The sequence below is a fragment of the Hemitrygon akajei genome, chromosome 32 (genome assembly GCF_048418815.1).
Source record: "Hemitrygon akajei chromosome 32, sHemAka1.3, whole genome shotgun sequence".
Classification (NCBI taxonomy): Eukaryota; Metazoa; Chordata; class Chondrichthyes; order Myliobatiformes; family Dasyatidae; genus Hemitrygon; species Hemitrygon akajei.
Window position 1 is genome coordinate 9,252,788 of NC_133155.1, and position 18,607 is coordinate 9,271,394.

Genomic DNA, 18,607 nt, shown 5'->3' on the forward strand with positions numbered 1-18,607 from the left:
CATAACTGTAAAGCAAGCAGAGCAGGAGACTAAGCATACCTGTGCTGATGCAGATCATGGTGAAGATGTTACTGCCTATCCGAACCAGTTGGGGTCTGCAAGTGATCCAATTGCACAAGCTGGTATTGAAGCCAAGGTCTTGAAGCTTATTGTTTAGTTTTGAGGGGATGATAGCATTGAATGTTGAACTGTAGTTGATAAAGAGCATCCTAATATCTTTGCTTTCCAGGGGTGATTGGAAAGCCAATGAAATGGCATCTGCTGTGGACCTGTTGTGGTGGTTAGCAAATTGGAGTGGATCCAAGTCACATCTCATTCAGGAGTTAAAAGGTTTCATTACCAACCTCTCAAAACATAACAGTGGACAATAGTTATTGAGGCTGGTTACCATGTTCTTCTTAGGCACTGGTAAAATTGAAGCCTGCTTGAAGCAGGTGAGTATCTCAGACTGCTGAAGTGAGAGGTTAAAGATATCGGTGAACATTCCAGCCAGTTGATTAGTATAGGTCTTTTGTACTTGGACAGGTCCGTCATCTGGGCAGAATAATTTCTGTGGGTTCACCATCCTGGAGGATGTTCTCATGTCGGCTTCAGACCGAAATCACAGGGTCACTGAAGGGTTGTGGGAGTTCATGGAGATTCCTCCATGTTTTTATGGTCAAAGTGAGCATAAGAGGCATTGAACTCATCTGAAAGCGAAACCTTGTTACCTATATCGCTTGGTTTCACTTTGTAAGAGGTGATAGCATTCAAGCCCAGCCACAGCTATTGAGCATCCTTCAATGATTGAAGTTTAGTCTGGAATTGCCACTCTACCTGTGAGATGGCTTTCTGGATATCATACATGACCTCTTGTATCTTGGTCACCAGACCTGAGTGCCACTGATCTGGCCCTCAGCAGATTGCAGATTTCATGGTTCATCCAGGGCTTCTGAATGGGGAAGCCTGAATGATTTAGTGGGCGATACACTAGTTCACGATTGTTCTTATGAAGTCCATGATGCCCGTGGTGTGTTCTTTCCGGTTCACTGACTTGAAGCAATCCTGTCACTGCCTCCCACAAAGACCTCTTTGTTGTTCTTAGAGCTAAAGAGCCTTGTCTTTAGCCTCTATCTGCGTGCAGGTAGGAGAAGGGCAGCCAAGTGATCAGATTTCCCAAGATGTGGTCTGGGCATGGAACGTTGGGTATTCCTTATCGTAGTATAGCAGTGGTCTTGTGTGTTGGGATGTCTGGTGGTGTAGATTATATGCTGATAGTTATTGGGCAGAGATTTCTTCAAACAAGCCTGATTTAAGTCCCTTGACTATGATTTGAAATGTGTCAGGGTGGACTATTTTTTGTTTGTTGATGGCAAGATGCATTCATGTCTGATTACAGTCGGCCATTTGCGGTAACGATCAGGGAGAACTTCCTTGTTAAATAGAACAGTTGGCACTTAATTATGAGATGTTTCAGGTTGGAGGAACTAGAGTATGACACATCCCCCTGTGGTACGAGCACCACAGCGAGTTTATCATGAAAGACACACTCCTATCTTTTGCCTTTTCTGAATCTGCAGTTCAGTCCAAGTTGTGAATTGGTGAAGCCTTCAGGTTTGATTGCTGAATCTGGTATGTTCAAAATAGGTCCCCTTTTTTCCATCTCTTGGCTTTTGCCAATCTTCTGTTGATGCTCGTATCTTTCCTGTAATTTTATCTTATTAAGTAGCTTCGTGTGTGGTACCATGTCAGAGACCTTCTGAAAATCTAAGTAAACAACATCCACTGACTCTGTCTATATATACTGCATGTTATTTCCTCTGTTTGTCAGACAAGATTTTCCCTTAAGGAAACCATGCTGACTTTGGCCTACTTTATCATGTACCTCCAAGTAGCACGAAACTTCATTCTTAATGGATTCCCACTTCTTCCTAACCATTGAAGTCAGGCTATCTTGCCTATAATTTATTTTCTTCTGCCTCCCGCACTCCCTTTCAAAGAGTGGAGTGACATTTGCAGTTTTCCAGTCCTCTGGAACCATTCCAGAATCTCATGATACTTGAAAGATCATTACTAATGCACCCACAATCTCTTCAGCTATGTCTTTCAGAACCCTGGGGTATTGTCCATCTGGTCCAAGTGATCTCCTTAGTAACGGCAACTACACTCACTTCTGCCTCTCTGACACAGTCGAATTTCTGGCATACTGCTAGTATCTTTCACAATAAAGACTGATGTAAAATGTAGTGAGATGGGACAGCAGGTTCAAACATTGATAAGTGCATTTGATATAGTGATCAGCCATTATTTAATTTCCAAAAACATTTGACACTACTCCTTTTGGGACATGAGTATCAATTTGAAGAATAGCCAGGGAGCAGTAAATCTCCAATGTACAGAAAGCATTGTTCAAGTGGTTGGCGGTGATCTAAGATGCAACATATCTCCAAGTGCTTCCTCTAACTCCAGAAATAAATTTCTAATTTTTCCTTTTCTTATCTTTCAAGTACTTTTTTTTTGCTCCTCCACTCTGTGCACTTTCCTGTACTTGCATTGCAATAGGGTAGAATTTGCAACTTGCCAGAAAGATTTACAAACTTGCCTGATAAAATCTTGGCTTGAAGGTTGGTGGGTGGGACCCTATTCTGATATTGCATGGCAGGGTCCTAGTTAGATGTAGAAGAAGTTCATACAGTGCAATCAAAGTGAGCTACTTTCATTAAAAAAAAAACTTCCATTCACAGAAACATTCTTACTCTTCAATTCAGCTGGAAGTGTAACTGAATGCTTCAGACTTCTAAAAACTATTCATTCGTTGTTATGTGATGTGTCATATAACGTGGGTGATTATGGTCTTTCCATGATCATGTTGTTCTTGGCAGAATTGGTTTGCCATTTCCTCCTTTTTTTACAAGACAGGAGACCCCAGCCATTACCAATTCTCTTCAGAGATTGTCTGCTTGACTTCAGTGGTCACCCAGTCAGGATTTGTGACGCGTACCAATTGCTCATACAATCATCCACCACCTGCTCCCACAAAACCATTACAAATTATTAAAATGTTGTCATTAGTTTTTTAGAAAATTAAATGCATCTGGTGCACTGATGTTTTAAAAAATTTAGATCATTTTCCCAAAATTCATTGGAATTGTTTTCCTCTAGAGTTTTTGCTATGCCTACTCCCACGCAGCGCAGGATCCTTGGACAGTTTCCCTACCCAAAGAGGAGTCATTGCTCCAATGAACTACAGCTTCGGCACACTGTCCATCAAGGCTCCATCTACACCAACACCTTGATTGCCACATTCACATTTACAGAAACACTGATGTAGGTGTCAGTTACACAAGATAATATTAATCAATTCTTGATAATGTTCTCAACATTTCCTCATGAAATCTGGACTACTATGTCGCTTACCAAGTCTTTCACAGAATTCAGAAAGTTGCCATTGCGCTTCAGTTATTTTATCCTAGCCAGAAAGGCTAGACTGTTTGGATTTGTAATTCAGAAGAAGAGATGACCTTATTCACATACAATATCCGGAATGGAATTAACAGGGTGGATATTGAGATGACTTCATGGTGGAAGAGTCACAAACAAGGGGTTATGGCAGCAAAAATAAGGGAGAAAATTAGATGCACATACATTTCTTCTCTCGGGAGGTAACAAATTACTGGAATTCCTAGCACCAGAGGGTGGCGGAGGCCATATTATTGGATGTATTAAGCTGTCTGTAGATATTTGAAAGATCAAGGAATTGAGAGCTATGGGAAACTGGTACAGAAAAGGAGTTACAATCAAAGGTAGCTCAGCCAATTTCATATTGAATGGAGGCCCACTTTTCCTATTGTGCTTTTTATATGCTTTGTATTGCACCTGTGACTGGAGGAACGGGAAGTTTAATTTTGAATGACTAAAGGGATTTACTATTGCAATATTGTATGTCAGTCAAAACTTAGAGCAAGTGTCTTTTTTTGTGCCATTGACCAATACCATTAATCAAGGGTTCTGTGGACCCAGGTCAGGAACCCCTGACTTAGAGGATAGTTGATGTATACGTTATTTATTTTTAAACACTAGTTTTATTTCTGTTCAACTGCAATAAAATGTATTTTTTTCTGCTCCCTTTCAGAATTTGTAGTTTTGAGAGATGAAAAGTGGGGTGGCAAGAAGACCTATGTAAAATATGATCAACTTGAAAGTGACTTCCGTGATCAAGTAATTTAACATTAATTCCTGTAATATTAACAAAGATTATTAAACTTGTTACTTTGTGGTATTTCAAGATATAACTTTGGATATATCTTGTTTTGAATACTTAATTTATGCTTGTTATAGAAGGAGACAACAGAGAAGTATAGCACAGAGGGGCCCTTCAGCCCATCTAGTCCATGCCAAAACCATGTAACCTGTCTACTCCCATCACCTGCACCAGGACCATAGCCCTCCATGCCCCTACCATCCATGTACCTATCCAAACTTCTATTAAACATTGAAATTGAGCTTGCATGCACCGCTTGTGCTGGCAGCTCATTCCACACTCTCACGACCCTCTGAGTGAAGAAGTTTCTCCTAATGTTCTCCTTAAACTTTTCATCTTTCACCTTTAACCCTGGTTGTAGACCCACCTAACCTCAGACACCTGCTTATATTAACTCTATTTATACCCCACATAATTTTCTGTACCTTTGTCAAATCTCCTCTCAATCTTCTACATTCTAAGGATTACAGTCCTAACCTATTCAATCTTTCCTTATAACTCAGGTCCTCCAGACCCAGCAACATCCTTGTAAATTTTCTCTGTACTCTTTCAAACTTGTTTACATCTTTTCTGTAGGTTAGTGACCAAAACTGCACACAATATTCCAAAATAGGCCTCACCAACATCTTATACAACTTCACCATAACATCCCATCTCCTGTACTCAATACTTTGATTTATGAAGACCAAAGTGCCAAAAGCTTTCTTTATGACCTATCTACCTGTGACACCGCTTTCAATGAATTATGGACCTGTATTCCCAGATCCCTTAGTTCTACCACACTCCTCAGTGCCCTACCATTCACTGTGTGAGACCCAACCTTCTGTGAAGCTTGCTCATTGATGTCTACTGCTCCTGAAGCTGCAATTTAATTCCTGTTTAGAGTTTGGCAGGTGCAGTGTTACTTGCATGAATAACCACTTTTAGTTAGTATTTATGTGTATTAATAGATTAAAACATTTTCTCCTCAGACTATCCATCCTGGGGACCTGAAGGATTCTGTGGAAGTCATGTTAAATAAGCTGTTGGACCCAATCAGGAAGAAGTTTCAGACTCCAGAGATGCAACAACTAATCCAAGAAGCTTATCCTGTGCCTAAGAAGCAACCAAGTGAGTAGATTTTAGTCAAATTGATTCTTTGCCTTGTTTAACAGGAAGGAAACAAGTTAATTGTAACACATACAAACAAGCTGGATGAACTCAGCAGATCGGGCAGCGTCCGTTGAAATGAGCAGTCAATGTTTTGGGCCGAGACCCTTTGTCAGGACTGCAGAAGGAGGGGGCAGGGGCCCCATAAAGAAGGTGGGGGGGAGGGTGGAAAACCAATCAGAGGAAAGATCAAGGGGTGGGGGAGGGGATAGGCAGGAGAGGTGATTAATTGGTGGCAGAGGAAGGGATTGATTGAAAGCTGTTAGAATTTAAACACAGAATAATAACACCTGGTATAATAGAAGAAGGAGCCTGCAGACCCAGAATCGGGTGAGTAAATGATTTGAGGAGAAATTGGTTGGGGGGGGGGGGGTAAAAGTGAATGTGAATTCCTAATGTTCATTTAGTACCATCACAAGAGACCAATGTCAGCCTCATTATATCTCAGCCTTATGATTAATTTCAACTAATATGCCTAGAATGTAATGGATTCATTGGAGCATTTCTGCAAGTCAAAGCTGAAGAATAAAAGTGAAAGCATTTTTGTCTTGAGCCCTTCCTGATTCGGAACATAAGCATGAGTTTGAAGACACAAGAGACTTTAATTGTTGGAATTCAGAGCAAATAACAAGCTACTGGAGGATCTTGCTGGGTTGGGCAGTGCTAGGTGGATGAGTCTGTTTCACCCCTCCCTTTCGCCTCTTTATACCGACTGCCACTCTTCGTCCTGACGCAGAAGTTTGACCTTGTATTGTAGGAAAAGACTGTGGGACTTGTCCCACTGAGCAGGTGGTATTTGGTGGGGTAGTGGGTTGTTAATGTAGCAGAATGGATGGCGTCGGGCCAGGAAATGGGACAATGCAATCGGTCCCAGCTCGTCAACCGCAACGCGTTCTATATTGTCCTGTGGTAACTGTACCATGTAGGCATGTAGAGGCATTGTACAGGATATCCTTGTCCGTGTAGGCATGTAGAGGCATTGTACAGGATGTCATTGTTCTAAGAAGATATCTATTGTTCTCATTGTTCTAAGGGGATATATAAAGGGGCCAGGGGCTGTGAGGTGCAGGACGACAGGGAGAGGACAACAACTAGCAAGACCAGAAGGAACCCCAGGTGGGGACGAAACATCCCAGGTGAAGACCGCGTTCGCTGGCGTGGGTGCTTCATCACACCTGTTCCTGGCCTCGTATGAGTCGTGTGGGAGTGGGATTAACCACACGTTGATAAGTATTGCTTGTATTGGGAAAAGGGCAGTTGCACAGCCGTGGGTAGTTAAGCTAAGCCGCTTTCCGCAATGAAGTGTCATTTATGCTAATATTTTACCTTACCAATAAACAAGTGTAATACTGTGATCCGTGGTCTAGTCTCATTCTTGTCGCGGGTACATTTTCTCTGATACCACGTTCCTGCTTGGTCGGATAATTTTCCGTCCATAACAATTGGCGCTGCGAGCAGCCCTTCCTGATTCGGAACATAGGCATGAGTTTGAAGACACAAGAGACTTTAATTGTTGGAATTCAGAGCAAATAACAAGCTACTGGAGGATCTTGCTGGGTTGGGCAGTGCTAGGTGGATGAGTCTGTTTCACCCCTCCCTTTCGCCTCTTTATACCGACTGCCACTCTTCGTCCTGACGCAGAAGTTTGACCTGAAGCACCAGCTATCCCTCTGCGTCCACAGATGCTCCTCAACCCACGGAGGTCTTCCAGCAGTTTTTTCCTGTTCTCTATTTATAGAAATGATTTTCTGCCAGTATTATTTTTGAAGGAGCATAACTTTGAACAAATCTTAACAAAAGGTGTGTATTTTCAAGTTGCCTTTCTCCAATACAACTTCCAGAGGGAGCTCCCAAAGGACCAGCTGTTGATGATGATGATGACATTAGGCCTTCTAGGCTTGATATTCGAGTTGGAAGGATTATCAGTGTGGAGAAGGTAAGTTAGAAGCACAGAGGACTTCTAGCTATCACTGAAATGTGCCCCTTCTTTACCTTTCTATCAGGTATATGGCACTGCCTTTAATAATTGGTTGCTGGGACAAACAAGTGACTGCTATATTAGATCAGTATTGTGGTTGTGAAGTGTTAGGTACAAGAAGTATACTTTGTCCATGTTATATCTGATACGGATTCCTGGACGTATCCTGTATACAAAAATGAAAAGTTCTTACTTTCAAGCATAGTTAAGCTTTTAAGTTGAGAACATAGATCCAGAAAATACTGCAAATGTAGCAAACTTTCGATTCAGCCAGTTTTTTTTTCCTGTCATTTTGTCTCGGGTCTGGAAGGTTTTTGAAAGGAAGCAGTTCCATTGTTTTTCAATTTGCTAAGAATACAGTTATACAGAAATATATGCATATCCACTTAGTAAAATAGGCATTTATACCCTGTTCCTCACCTGAAATAACTGCCTGGAAGTTCAGAACACAAACACACAAGTCCAAAATTTGCTGGTTGAGTTTCATTGCTTGGCAGGCTATGCTCCAAAGCTGAAGGCTTCTGGAAACCCTGCAAGTTCATCTCCTTAACTTTCAAATAAATGGGCTTACTTTCCCAGGTCTGGTCTGACCTGTACAAACAAAGTTCTAGACAGCTGTGATAGTTAGTAAAGCTTGTGGGCATGGTTATGCTGCTTCGTATACTAGGGTTTATTCTAGTCTGCCCACTTTACAGTGTTCTGACACATGAAAGCCTCGGCAGTCTGAATTGGAACAGAACTCACTAGTGAATCAATGTTGGCAGACCCATGAAAGGTTTGCATGGTTTAGTGCTGCTAGTTGACTCACTTTCCCTGATTGTCTAGAAGTGTAGTTTAAATTACTTTTCCCTCCTTTTTCTTTATAGTTTTAATTTTTTCTTTTCATTGCTTGGGTTCTTTTGACTTGTGATAATCTTCTTTCTTAAAACCAATTCTAACTTAGAGAAACTGCAATACTTCCCTGACCTTTTGACTATTTTAATTCTTCTGACTGTCAGCTTTGCTGACATTCCAGCTTCTGTAGAATACATTAATCTTCATTTTTCTTGGATATCTTTTCCTTTCTCAAGGAAAGCTAACAATTCCACTTCGCTGTTTACTGGAAAAAAATACTCAGTGCCATCCATTCTTTAATGAAAGATTATTCTTTCCCCCTTTCACCGCAAATATCAATGACCTTTCTGAGGTACTTTCAGCATTACATACTATTATTGCCTAATATCAAATGTTATCTCCTAGCTGTGACTGTTTTCACACTTCATTTATCAAGAAGGCTTGATAATATTCCTTCTCATGATATCCTACATTATGTACTTTGAGCTTATTTTTAGGCAGTTTACTTTAGAGGCTCTAAATTTGGCACTAAGAATTTCTTAATATGGCCTTGCCTCTAGATACACTGTTAATTCCCTTACTGTATTAATTTTCAATTGTATATCATAATAAACTAGCCTAATGCATGATTCCTGGTATGATCTTTTAAAAACCTTAAGGTTGTCGAAGAAATTGTTTATTATCAATTGTATTTTGTTTACCCTAGCATCCTGATGCAGAGAGTCTGTATGTGGAGAAAGTGGACATTGGAGAAGCAGAGCCACGGACGGTTGTTAGTGGGTTAGTGCAGTACATTTCTGCTGAGGAGCTCCAGAATCGAGGCGTGGTATTGCTATGTAATCTGAAGCCACAGAAGATGCGAGGAATTGAATCTCAAGCCATGTTGCTTTGTGCGTCCATGTGAGTAGGATTTTTTTTCCCAATAATTAAAGTTTAAAAGCATTATAAACCCTAGCTTGACGGCTACATTATACATTTTTGATAAAGAACGGACTGACTGCCAAATAATAAAATGTGTAGTTAGCTGGTATCATTAATGTTTTGCTGCTGCTTTATACTTCACCAGCTGTTAGTTTTATAATCAGAATTTCAGAATGTACAATATTAAATTAACACGGCAAGGTTCAGGAACAGTTACTACCTCAGCCATCAGGCTCTTGAACCAATGGCGATAAGTTCGCTCAACTTCACTTGTCCCAATCAAAAAACGATATAAAGGATTAAGTTACAAGAATATTTGGAAAAGATTCTTAAAATATCTTGGATTGGTTCTACAGATTTGCCTGTACTTCTACATAACTGAAAGATGGACCAAAGCAGACCATTAAAACAAACATACTGTATATATAAAGGGCACAGATTAGGAAAGTAGTTGCATACCATCACTGGCAATAATCCGTGGTCGATATGAAGTATAGGGGGTTTCATTCTTCCAAATATCTTCTTCACTCTCAGCCACAAGTAATGAATTACATACATGACTGTCATGTAGATCCTGAAGCAGTTAGCGCTATGAGAAACAGAGAAAGTACACAAAAAAAAACAAAAATGAATGCCCAGTGTTCGCCACCACCTTGCAGGCCAGATATCATCATTATCATCATGGTCTGAGGCCAGAAAAAATGTTTATGCTTATAAAATGTTTAGTCAAGACTACAGTAACTGCTAGGTTGGCAATGTCACAGTGGATACTAGGTGACAATGAATAATAAGAAACTGATCCTCATTCATTCGGTACTGCACTAGGATTTGGTCTGTACCAATCTCACTTTGATTCACTCTTGGATATCAGTGCACAGAGACCTGCTAAAGGATAAGCAGGAATCCACCAGTATTCTCGCTACTTTACACATATTTTGCTCTACTACTCACGAAGTGATGGAATACTTGGGTGGAAGTAAATTCTAATACAGTCAAAAGCAATTTGAGAGAGATTATTTAGTTAATGAAAAGAGGATTGGAGAATCGATTTAACCTGAAGTAGAACAAAGTGGCTGAAAATTAAAAAGGATTCTGAAATAAATGCACAAGAGCTAAAAGAGAAATTATATTTAGAGTTCCATTAAGATTTGTAAGTGGCCAATATTATAACTATTGCAAACAACATGAAGCTAGCCTAGACCATTATAATTGAACTTACTTAACAGCAATGGTTGGGTCAATTTTGTAATCTTTAATTAAAAGTTTAATTACAAAATATCCTGCAGAAGAGAAAGTAATTAAATGCTGCCAAGTTGGTATACATAAGTGAAAATAAGAGTTCTTTGATAAAATAACATTTATGTTCACAGAGTTTAGCAACATTTCCAGAAAGCCTTTGGTGGATTTAACACAGTGGACACCTGAAGAATATTTAATGTTACTAAAATAGGGGCATAGGAGAAATTGAATTAAAAACTGATAAGAGGGCTGCCAAGAGTTGAAATTAAAAAGATCTCAGATGGAAGGAAATTGATAATGGTGTTCCTTAGGACCTTGTTGTGGAACTCAGTCTGATCTCTTTGGATAACAAAATTAATTTGCTTTTGTATTAACGCACACAAAATGCTGAAGGAACTCAGCAGGCCAGGCAGCAGCTAGGAAAAGAGTACTGGACCAAAAACCTTTGGCAGGACTGGAGAAAAAACGCTGGGTAGGAGATTTAAAAGGTGGGGGGAGGGAAGAGAGAGAGAGAAACACAAGGTGATAGGTGAAACCTGACATGGGAGGGATGAAGTAAAAAGCTGGTAAGTAAACTAGTGAAAGCGACAGAAGTCCATGCATGGAAGAAAGAAGGGGGGGGGAAGCATCAGAGGGAGGCGATGGACTGGCAAGGAGGTAAGGTGAGGGAGGGAAAATAGGATGGGAAATGGTGAAGGGGGGTGTGGGGGGCATTACTGGAAGTCCCAGAAATCAATGTACATGCCATCAGGCTATCCAAATGGAATACAAAGGTGTTGTTCCTCCAACTTCAGGGTGGCCTCATCATGACATTGGAGGAGGCCATGGATAGACATATTGGAATGGAAATGGGCAATGGAATTAAAATGGGTGGCCACTGGGAGATCTCGCTTTTTCTGGCGGACAGAGCGTAGGTAGTCAGTGGAGCAGTCTCCCAATCTACGCTGCATCTCACCAATATACAGGCAGCCACACTGGGAGCACTGGACACGGTACATAACCCCAGCAGACTCACAGGTGAAGTGTCACCTCACCGGAAGGACTGTTTAGGGCCCTGAATGGTAGCGAGGGAGGAGGTGTAGCACTTGTTCCGCTTGCAAGGATAAGTGCCAGGAGGGAGATCAGTGGGGAGGGATGAACGTGTTTATTTACTTAGATGATCTAGCCTACTACTTTTAATATCCCATGAACCCGATATTCGAATTCCACCAATATCTCACATTGGGGCACCATAGTAGGACAATGGTTGGCATGATGCTACTACAGTACAGGGCGTCCCAGAGATCAGAGTTCAATTTCATCATCCTCTATAAGAAGTTTGTACATTTTCCCCATGAGCACATGGGTTTTCTCTAGGTACTCCAGTTTTCGCCGCCAGTCCAAAGATGTACTGGTTAGTAGGTTAATTGGTCACTGGAAATGGTCCTGTGAAAAGGTGAGAGTTAGATAGATGGGTTGCAGCATGGTGCAGCTCAGTGGCCCAGAAGTGCCTGTTCGGTGGAGGATCTCTAAATAAATAAATACTCAATTTTTCATTATTTCTCCCATTAGTATGTTTCTTCAGTCTTGCCAATTAAACTAAAACAGGAGACACATCAAGTTACTGATGTCATAATAAAGTCACAAGACAGCATCAGTAAGAATATGAAACTCAGCATAAGAGTGTCAGTTAATGCGATGTGTATATTTTGGTTAAAAGTATTAATAAACATTTTTGACAGACAAAGGGAAATGTTAACATGGGGATAATAGAACAGGTCAGTGCTGAGCCCACAATCAAAGTTTTATGCTTTGGAATCTCAGATTCTTGCTATATGTACACATCAATAACAATAATATTTGTAGGACAAAATGATTGCTTTTAAAAAATGATACAGAAACTTCAATGGCACTTATGACCAAATAACTATGGCATAATAAACACAAAGTACACTGCAGATGCTGTGCTCTTTTGTACATGTTGATTTAATTATGTCATAAATTTGAGAATCACAATTATCACCTTTGATACCTTTTGTTCCAATAGAAATGTCAATCACTAAAGTAATGATAGTATTTCAAACTAAATGGGGAATGTTTAAACCTCTAGAATTGATGATTACTGATGACAGAAGGGGGAAGTTTGTTGGCCTCAAAAAGAAAATGATTTTTCAATTATAGCTGCTCTGTGGTCTGCATTCTCTTGGATACAATGGTCAAAGTTGGGGTTTTAATTACTATAGGCAGACAAGTAGTCATCACAGCAATTAACCTCCTGAATGACATGTTCTAAAATTAAACATCTAAATTTAATGTCACTCTTCAGGTTTGTAGGACTTCAACTTTGTTTTCATTTGTCTGATCAGTTAAGCTACAGTTCAGATGTGTACTGTTATTGGTGATTGTTATGTCCAAATATGAAGCTTATTGATTACTGATGGTGCTCGTGCTCTATCCAAGGGAGAGGTCTTGTGTTGCAAGAGCATTTTCAAGTTGACGGAACAGCAAGCCAGAAGAGGAAGATTGTTGCAGTACTGACAGAGTGCAAAGGTGGGAGATGGGTAATGAAAGATTGCAATCACGGAAAGCAGACTTATGTCAGATTTCTAGGTGGTACTCCTGCAGGCTCTTTTCACATCTAAATGCAACAGACATCAGCAAATTCCTGGAAGAAAGCCTGCAGTACCTGGCAGACGGACATAATTACCGTCAGTGGCTGAGAAAGTCACAGTCTCTTCCATTACTCTTGCTTTCAATTACAACCAGCACACTGGTACAGACATCCTGAGGGTCGTATAAAAACATATAAGAATAATGATAAATGTTTCACTTGCCAGGGCTGATCTCCCAAACAGACTGCATTCTGAATGATCTGACACTGTTTATGAAATGTAATGTGCAAATGCAACTCTTTCCTATATTGTTAAATATCCCCAACTTAGTTTCTCCATGTCAGTTTTTAAGCAAATTTTTCCTCTGTGCTACTCTGTATCACTCTGTTCTCCAGATGTCCCCATGTTATATCTCACCAAAGGCATTCTGAAATTGTGGCCACAACCTCTTCAGCGTAAGTACTTTTTTGTTAAAGAAATCTTACTTTCCTTCATGCAAACCAAGCCCTCTTCACCTTCGTGCTAGTCTATTTATAGATCTACTTCTAGCTTTGACCTTCTGCTCTGAATTGCATTCTCTTTTCTCTCAAGAGAGGATAGAACAGTCACACGTTCAAGTAAGAAGTTAAATATTCACCAATCAATGTGGTGGTACACTTATAACCACGGGATAGATGAATCACACTCCTGCAGTGCTGGAGGAAGTACAAACAGTGGATGAATAAATGGAGAGGTATAAACAAGAGTGCAGGAAAAGGATGAGGATTGCTGGTTGTTGAATGACTGTGAGCAGCTATACGATGGGATTCAGTTTGGCAAGGCAGTGGGAAAGTAGCTTCAAACATGGGGAAACAAGGTGAATTAACAAATGGACTTGCACTTCATACCCAATTAGCTTATTAAATCTTTTCCTACAGTGCCTAAGGCAACAAAGCTTGGCTGGTCATTTCTCAGACATGGTTCCCTTGAATGACTGACACACAGGTTGATTCTTGTTATCACCAAAGGAATCGCTGCTTACATCATGGTCTACTATGACAATTCAAATGCACAGGAACACAAGAAGTTGCAGGGAGTAATGGATTCAGCTAAATAAATCATGGTCACATGCCTCTACACTACTGGTATTACAGCAGGTGCTACTTCCAGAAAGCATTATCAAAGATCCCACCAGTCCAAGCCATGTTATCTTCTCGCAGCTACTGCTGAACAGGAGGTGCAGAAGCCTCCAGTCCCACATCACCACGATCAAAGTACTTCCCTTCAACTATTCAATTCTTGGATCTACCAGCATAAAAGCTGATTTATACTTCTGCGTCAAATTAATGCTGTTAGGTACAGCGTAGCCGCGTAACCTATGCTGTACCCTACGCCATAGCCGGATGCGCACCTCTCCAAAAATGTAACTGCGCGTCGCGGCAACGCAGAACGCAACAACTATGATTGGTCCACTTGGTAGCATCGCATTTTCTCCTATCTATAGGCATATTGTGAGTACACTGATGCGAAATAAATGGTTGCAGACGATGAACCAAATTGTCAAATCTACCTGCCAACATAGGAAAATATTTGAAATGCATTTCCTTGTCCATGTCTCGCAGTGGCCGGACAAGCACAGAGTATTCACCCTCCTTCTGCCTCAATCCGTTCAATGGTCGTACATACCATCTCCTCCGACATCTTCTCTCTTTTCTGCATTGCAGTAATTTCAATAAAAGTTACCCTTGTTCAACATTTATTAGCTCCAGGTCAGTCACCATTGTTTGAAGTACACGAATAAACTCTACACAATGGCAGAGAAACCCCACCGCCAACTAGTGTTTTGGCGGTGAATTGCAAAGCAACGTAGACACACCAACGCACAGGTATACTCACAATGGCATAGGCCACTTACGAAGGCTACGGCCTAGGCTGCTACACAGAGTATAAATCAGCCTTAACCCTAATCACTAGAGTTTAGTATCACTACAACTACTTTGTTCACCTTGCAATACAATAGACTTCTTTGTTTAGCATGTTTTTCCTTGTGAATATTGTTTATATAATGCTATGTGCATGCAGTGCTGCTACAAGGAAGCTTTACATTGCATCTGTACACACAAGTACTTGTGCATATAACAATAAATGTAACTTTGATTTTGAAAACGCAAAACAATTTTCTACCTCACATTCATCAATTACCTGATTGACTACACGACAAATCTCGCCAATTTTTTTAACTACTGTTCGATGCAAGTGCAAATACTCCAGTTCTTCCTCTTTTTCAGCTGTAGATTCATCCTTCATCCCAATAAGGTTTCTAGAAAAATATATCAATTTTTTTTAAAACTGTGTGGAGTTGGCGCATTTTCATTTGAAAAAAATCATAAAGGAGATGGGTTAACAAATTAATTAAAAGCTTGACATTAAATTTAATTAAATTATATTGTATTGGAAAATTTCAAATTTGCCGAGCTCAAATGTTGGAAAGTAAATGACATAACGATGAATCATTTAACTTACCTAATAGACAGGCTACACAAGGTATCAACAGACATTATTTCTTCAGAGATTAAGATACAAATTTTCCCAGTACTTTCAATCACCTAGACAGTGAGGAGGAATATCCCATTATTGAAATGGCATCTTATTCTCACCGTGTATGAGAGTAAACTTCAACTCTATCTTGATGAATTTGGATGATCAGCCAAAAATCAGGCATCAGTGGGCATCTGGGTTCCTGTTCATTCATCATGGCACCTTCACACTCAGAGTCACTGCTACCGCCATCATAACCTGTAAGGGCCCATAAAACCGAATTAACAGCCATGACCATAGGAACGGACATCACTGATTAAATGGATAAATAAGAGTATCATTACCTAATAACCTCTATGTCAGTAAAGTATCAAGCTTAACCTTACAAACTAGAAATTAAGGGAAGTCCATTCTCTAGAAACCTGGATGAACAGGATAATGCTCGATGGACCTGAGAAAGTAAAAAGGACATAAGACTAATTCCCAATTTGGGCCTACGTTGGAGGCCTCATCTGAAGCTCAAATTGGTCACAGGATCCATTCAACAGAAATGACAGAAGGCAGAAAGGGCCATTGTCTGTGCTGATTATACAATAAAACAAAACATAGGGGAAAACTGCATGCCTGAATTCTCTGCAGGCAGGATATAAATTCAGAATGAATTAATATCTCACACATTGGTTTGAAACATTGAATGTTGTTACCCTTCCATAGATGCTACCTGACCTGCTGAATTCCTGCAACATTTTCAATGTGTTTTGATATATGTATTTTGATAAGAAATTTGACTTTGACTTTAATAACTAGCAACCAGTGTCTCTGACATCTACCATTCTGAAGTGTTTCAAAAGACTAGATGTGGCATGTATAAACTCCACCCTCTCAGACAACTTTGTAATTCAACCTACTGACAAAACAGGCCTATGGCAGATGCCATCTCCCTCGCTCTACAGCAGTTCTAGAGCATGTGGACACCGATTACTTTTTACTGATTACAGCTCCACCTTCAATACTGTCATTCCAAGCAAACTCATCTCCTAACTCCTGGGACTCAATACCTCCCTTTACAAATGGATCATTGACTTCATGACCAAGAGACCGTAATCAGTACACTCATGACTGCCAGGCTAAATCTGCTCCAGCTCCATTTACAAGATACAGATGATACCACCACAGTGGACTATATCTCAAACAATGATTTGTTAGAGTACAGGACGGAGACAGAAAGCCTAGTGGTACGGTGTCATGACCTTAACTTTTCCCTCGATGTTAGCAACACTAAAGAGCTGCTCGTTGACTTCAGGAATGGGGAGGTGCGCATGCTCCGCTTTACATCAATAGTACTGATGTAGAGAGGGTTGAGAGCTTCAGGTTTTTTGAAAAGAACATCACCAGTAGCCTGTTCTGGTCCAACCACATTGATGCCACAGCCTGGAAAGCTGACCAAGAGCTCTATTTCTTCAAGTGTCTACAGAAACTTGACGTGTCCCCATTTACCCTTACCAATTTTTAATTGATGCCCTACAGAAAGCATCCTGTTCAAATGCATCATGGCTTGGTACTCTGCTAATACCTCAGCACATTACAGAAACCAGCCTCCCCTCCAAGGACTCTTGTCTGTATTTCTCACCATAATCAAATACACCACCCACCCCCAGACATTCTCTCTTCTCTCCTGTCAAGCAGGAGATACAAAAGATTGAAAGCATATGACACCAGGCTCAAGGACAGTTTCTATCCTGCTGTTATATGATTACTGAATGGCTCCCTAACATAAAATATACTCTCAACCTCACAATCTAACTCGTTGTGGCCTTGCACCTTACCGTCTCCTTGCCCTGCACTTCTTCTGTAATGGTAACACTTCATCCTATACTCTGTTATACCTCATACTTCCTCAGTGTACAGCTGTAATGAATTGATCTGCATAAATGGTTTTTCCCCCAAACCCCAGTACATATGACAATAACAAACCAATTTACAAATCCATCAATCTATTACCCCAAGATGGAGATAATGCAAGTTAATAAGAAGTATCACTATCTGTAGTGTAGCATCAATATTTACCATCATCTTCCACTATGCACAGGTTGTAATGAAACAGAATATTTGTGGTTTAAAAGTAAGGGTGTCAGAAAAATGTTTCTCACCTAAAAGATCTGAATCCAAGCTGCCCTGACTGGAGACCACACTCTGTACTCTGCTTGGTCTGTGCTTGCAATAACCTATGAGTAGAGATAAAAGACAGGGTCAAGGATTCTATAAAGGGAAAAGTAAACAAAATTTGGAAGGGCAGAAGTCGGAGAAGGATAATTCCACATCATGTTTTCCTCTGGCTGACAGTTCATAAATATAATTGCTCACAAATTCCCAAAACTCTCTCAGCAAAGAGCAGAAGTTCAAGTGACAGACAGCTGTTGCTAGCCAGGGATGGAGAACAATAATATCAACCACACAAGAAATAGCAATTATCCACTAGAATAAAAGGGACTGCAGCAAATCCTGAAAATTAGTACATGGCATTTATCTGATACAACGCTGGATTATGAAAAGTTTATTTATACATTACCTAACCAAGGTAGATGTCCAGCAAACGCATTTCCGCATTTTAAGAAAAAAAGTCATTTTAATGTAACATGCTGTAAAGTTTCACTGCTAATGTTATGGGCTCTCTGTAATGTTCCACTGCTAAGGTAATGGTTTCTCTGTAGCAGCAATGTTTGGGTTATGACTAGGGATAACGGAGCATGTTAGCCAATGAGCGGATGTTGTTCTTTCTTATGTGTCTGGGAGCTGGGAATTCGTAGTCTTTTGTTGGGGAGAGATGAGCAGAGAAGACGCGAATGGAGAGAGTTGGTGGACCGCCGGACTGAGTGGACTTGGAGCCAGGGTCTGAAAGTCAGTGACAATCGGAGAAGGTCAATAGTAGATGAACGGCTTATCAGTGAGCTTCAACATTGTGCGTTAGACTGTTTTTAGAATGGGCCCTTTTTCTTTTGTTGTTTTCTTTACTAACCATTTAATCAAATTAAGAATTATAAAACTCAATCATTTAATCACATATTGTGTACTGATTTGTAACAGGGGACACATCATGCAGCATCCACCCAAATGAGATTCCTTCAGTTTAGCCGGGCC

At 40.3% G+C, this 18,607-nt stretch overlaps 1 protein-coding gene across 5 annotated transcripts in view; it reads left to right on the forward strand.

The window, feature by feature from the left end:
• Nucleotides 1–18,607, forward strand: part of LOC140719661 (tyrosine--tRNA ligase, cytoplasmic-like) — a 117,910-nt gene that overhangs the window by 28,982 nt on the left and 70,321 nt on the right. For 2 of the 5 annotated variants that reach the window (XM_073034446.1, XM_073034447.1), the window contains exons 9-12: nucleotides 4,112–4,197; nucleotides 5,212–5,350; nucleotides 7,231–7,325; nucleotides 8,908–9,101. In XM_073034446.1, the coding sequence (XP_072890547.1) occupies nucleotides 4,112–4,197; nucleotides 5,212–5,350; nucleotides 7,231–7,325; nucleotides 8,908–9,101 (514 nt within the window). Of the gene's footprint in view, nucleotides 1–4,111; nucleotides 4,198–5,211; nucleotides 5,351–6,422; nucleotides 6,745–7,230; nucleotides 7,326–8,907; nucleotides 9,102–12,800; nucleotides 13,871–18,607 lie in introns of those variants that run through there. The other 3 variants (XR_012096974.1, XM_073034445.1, XM_073034448.1) reach the window with 3 other exon arrangements.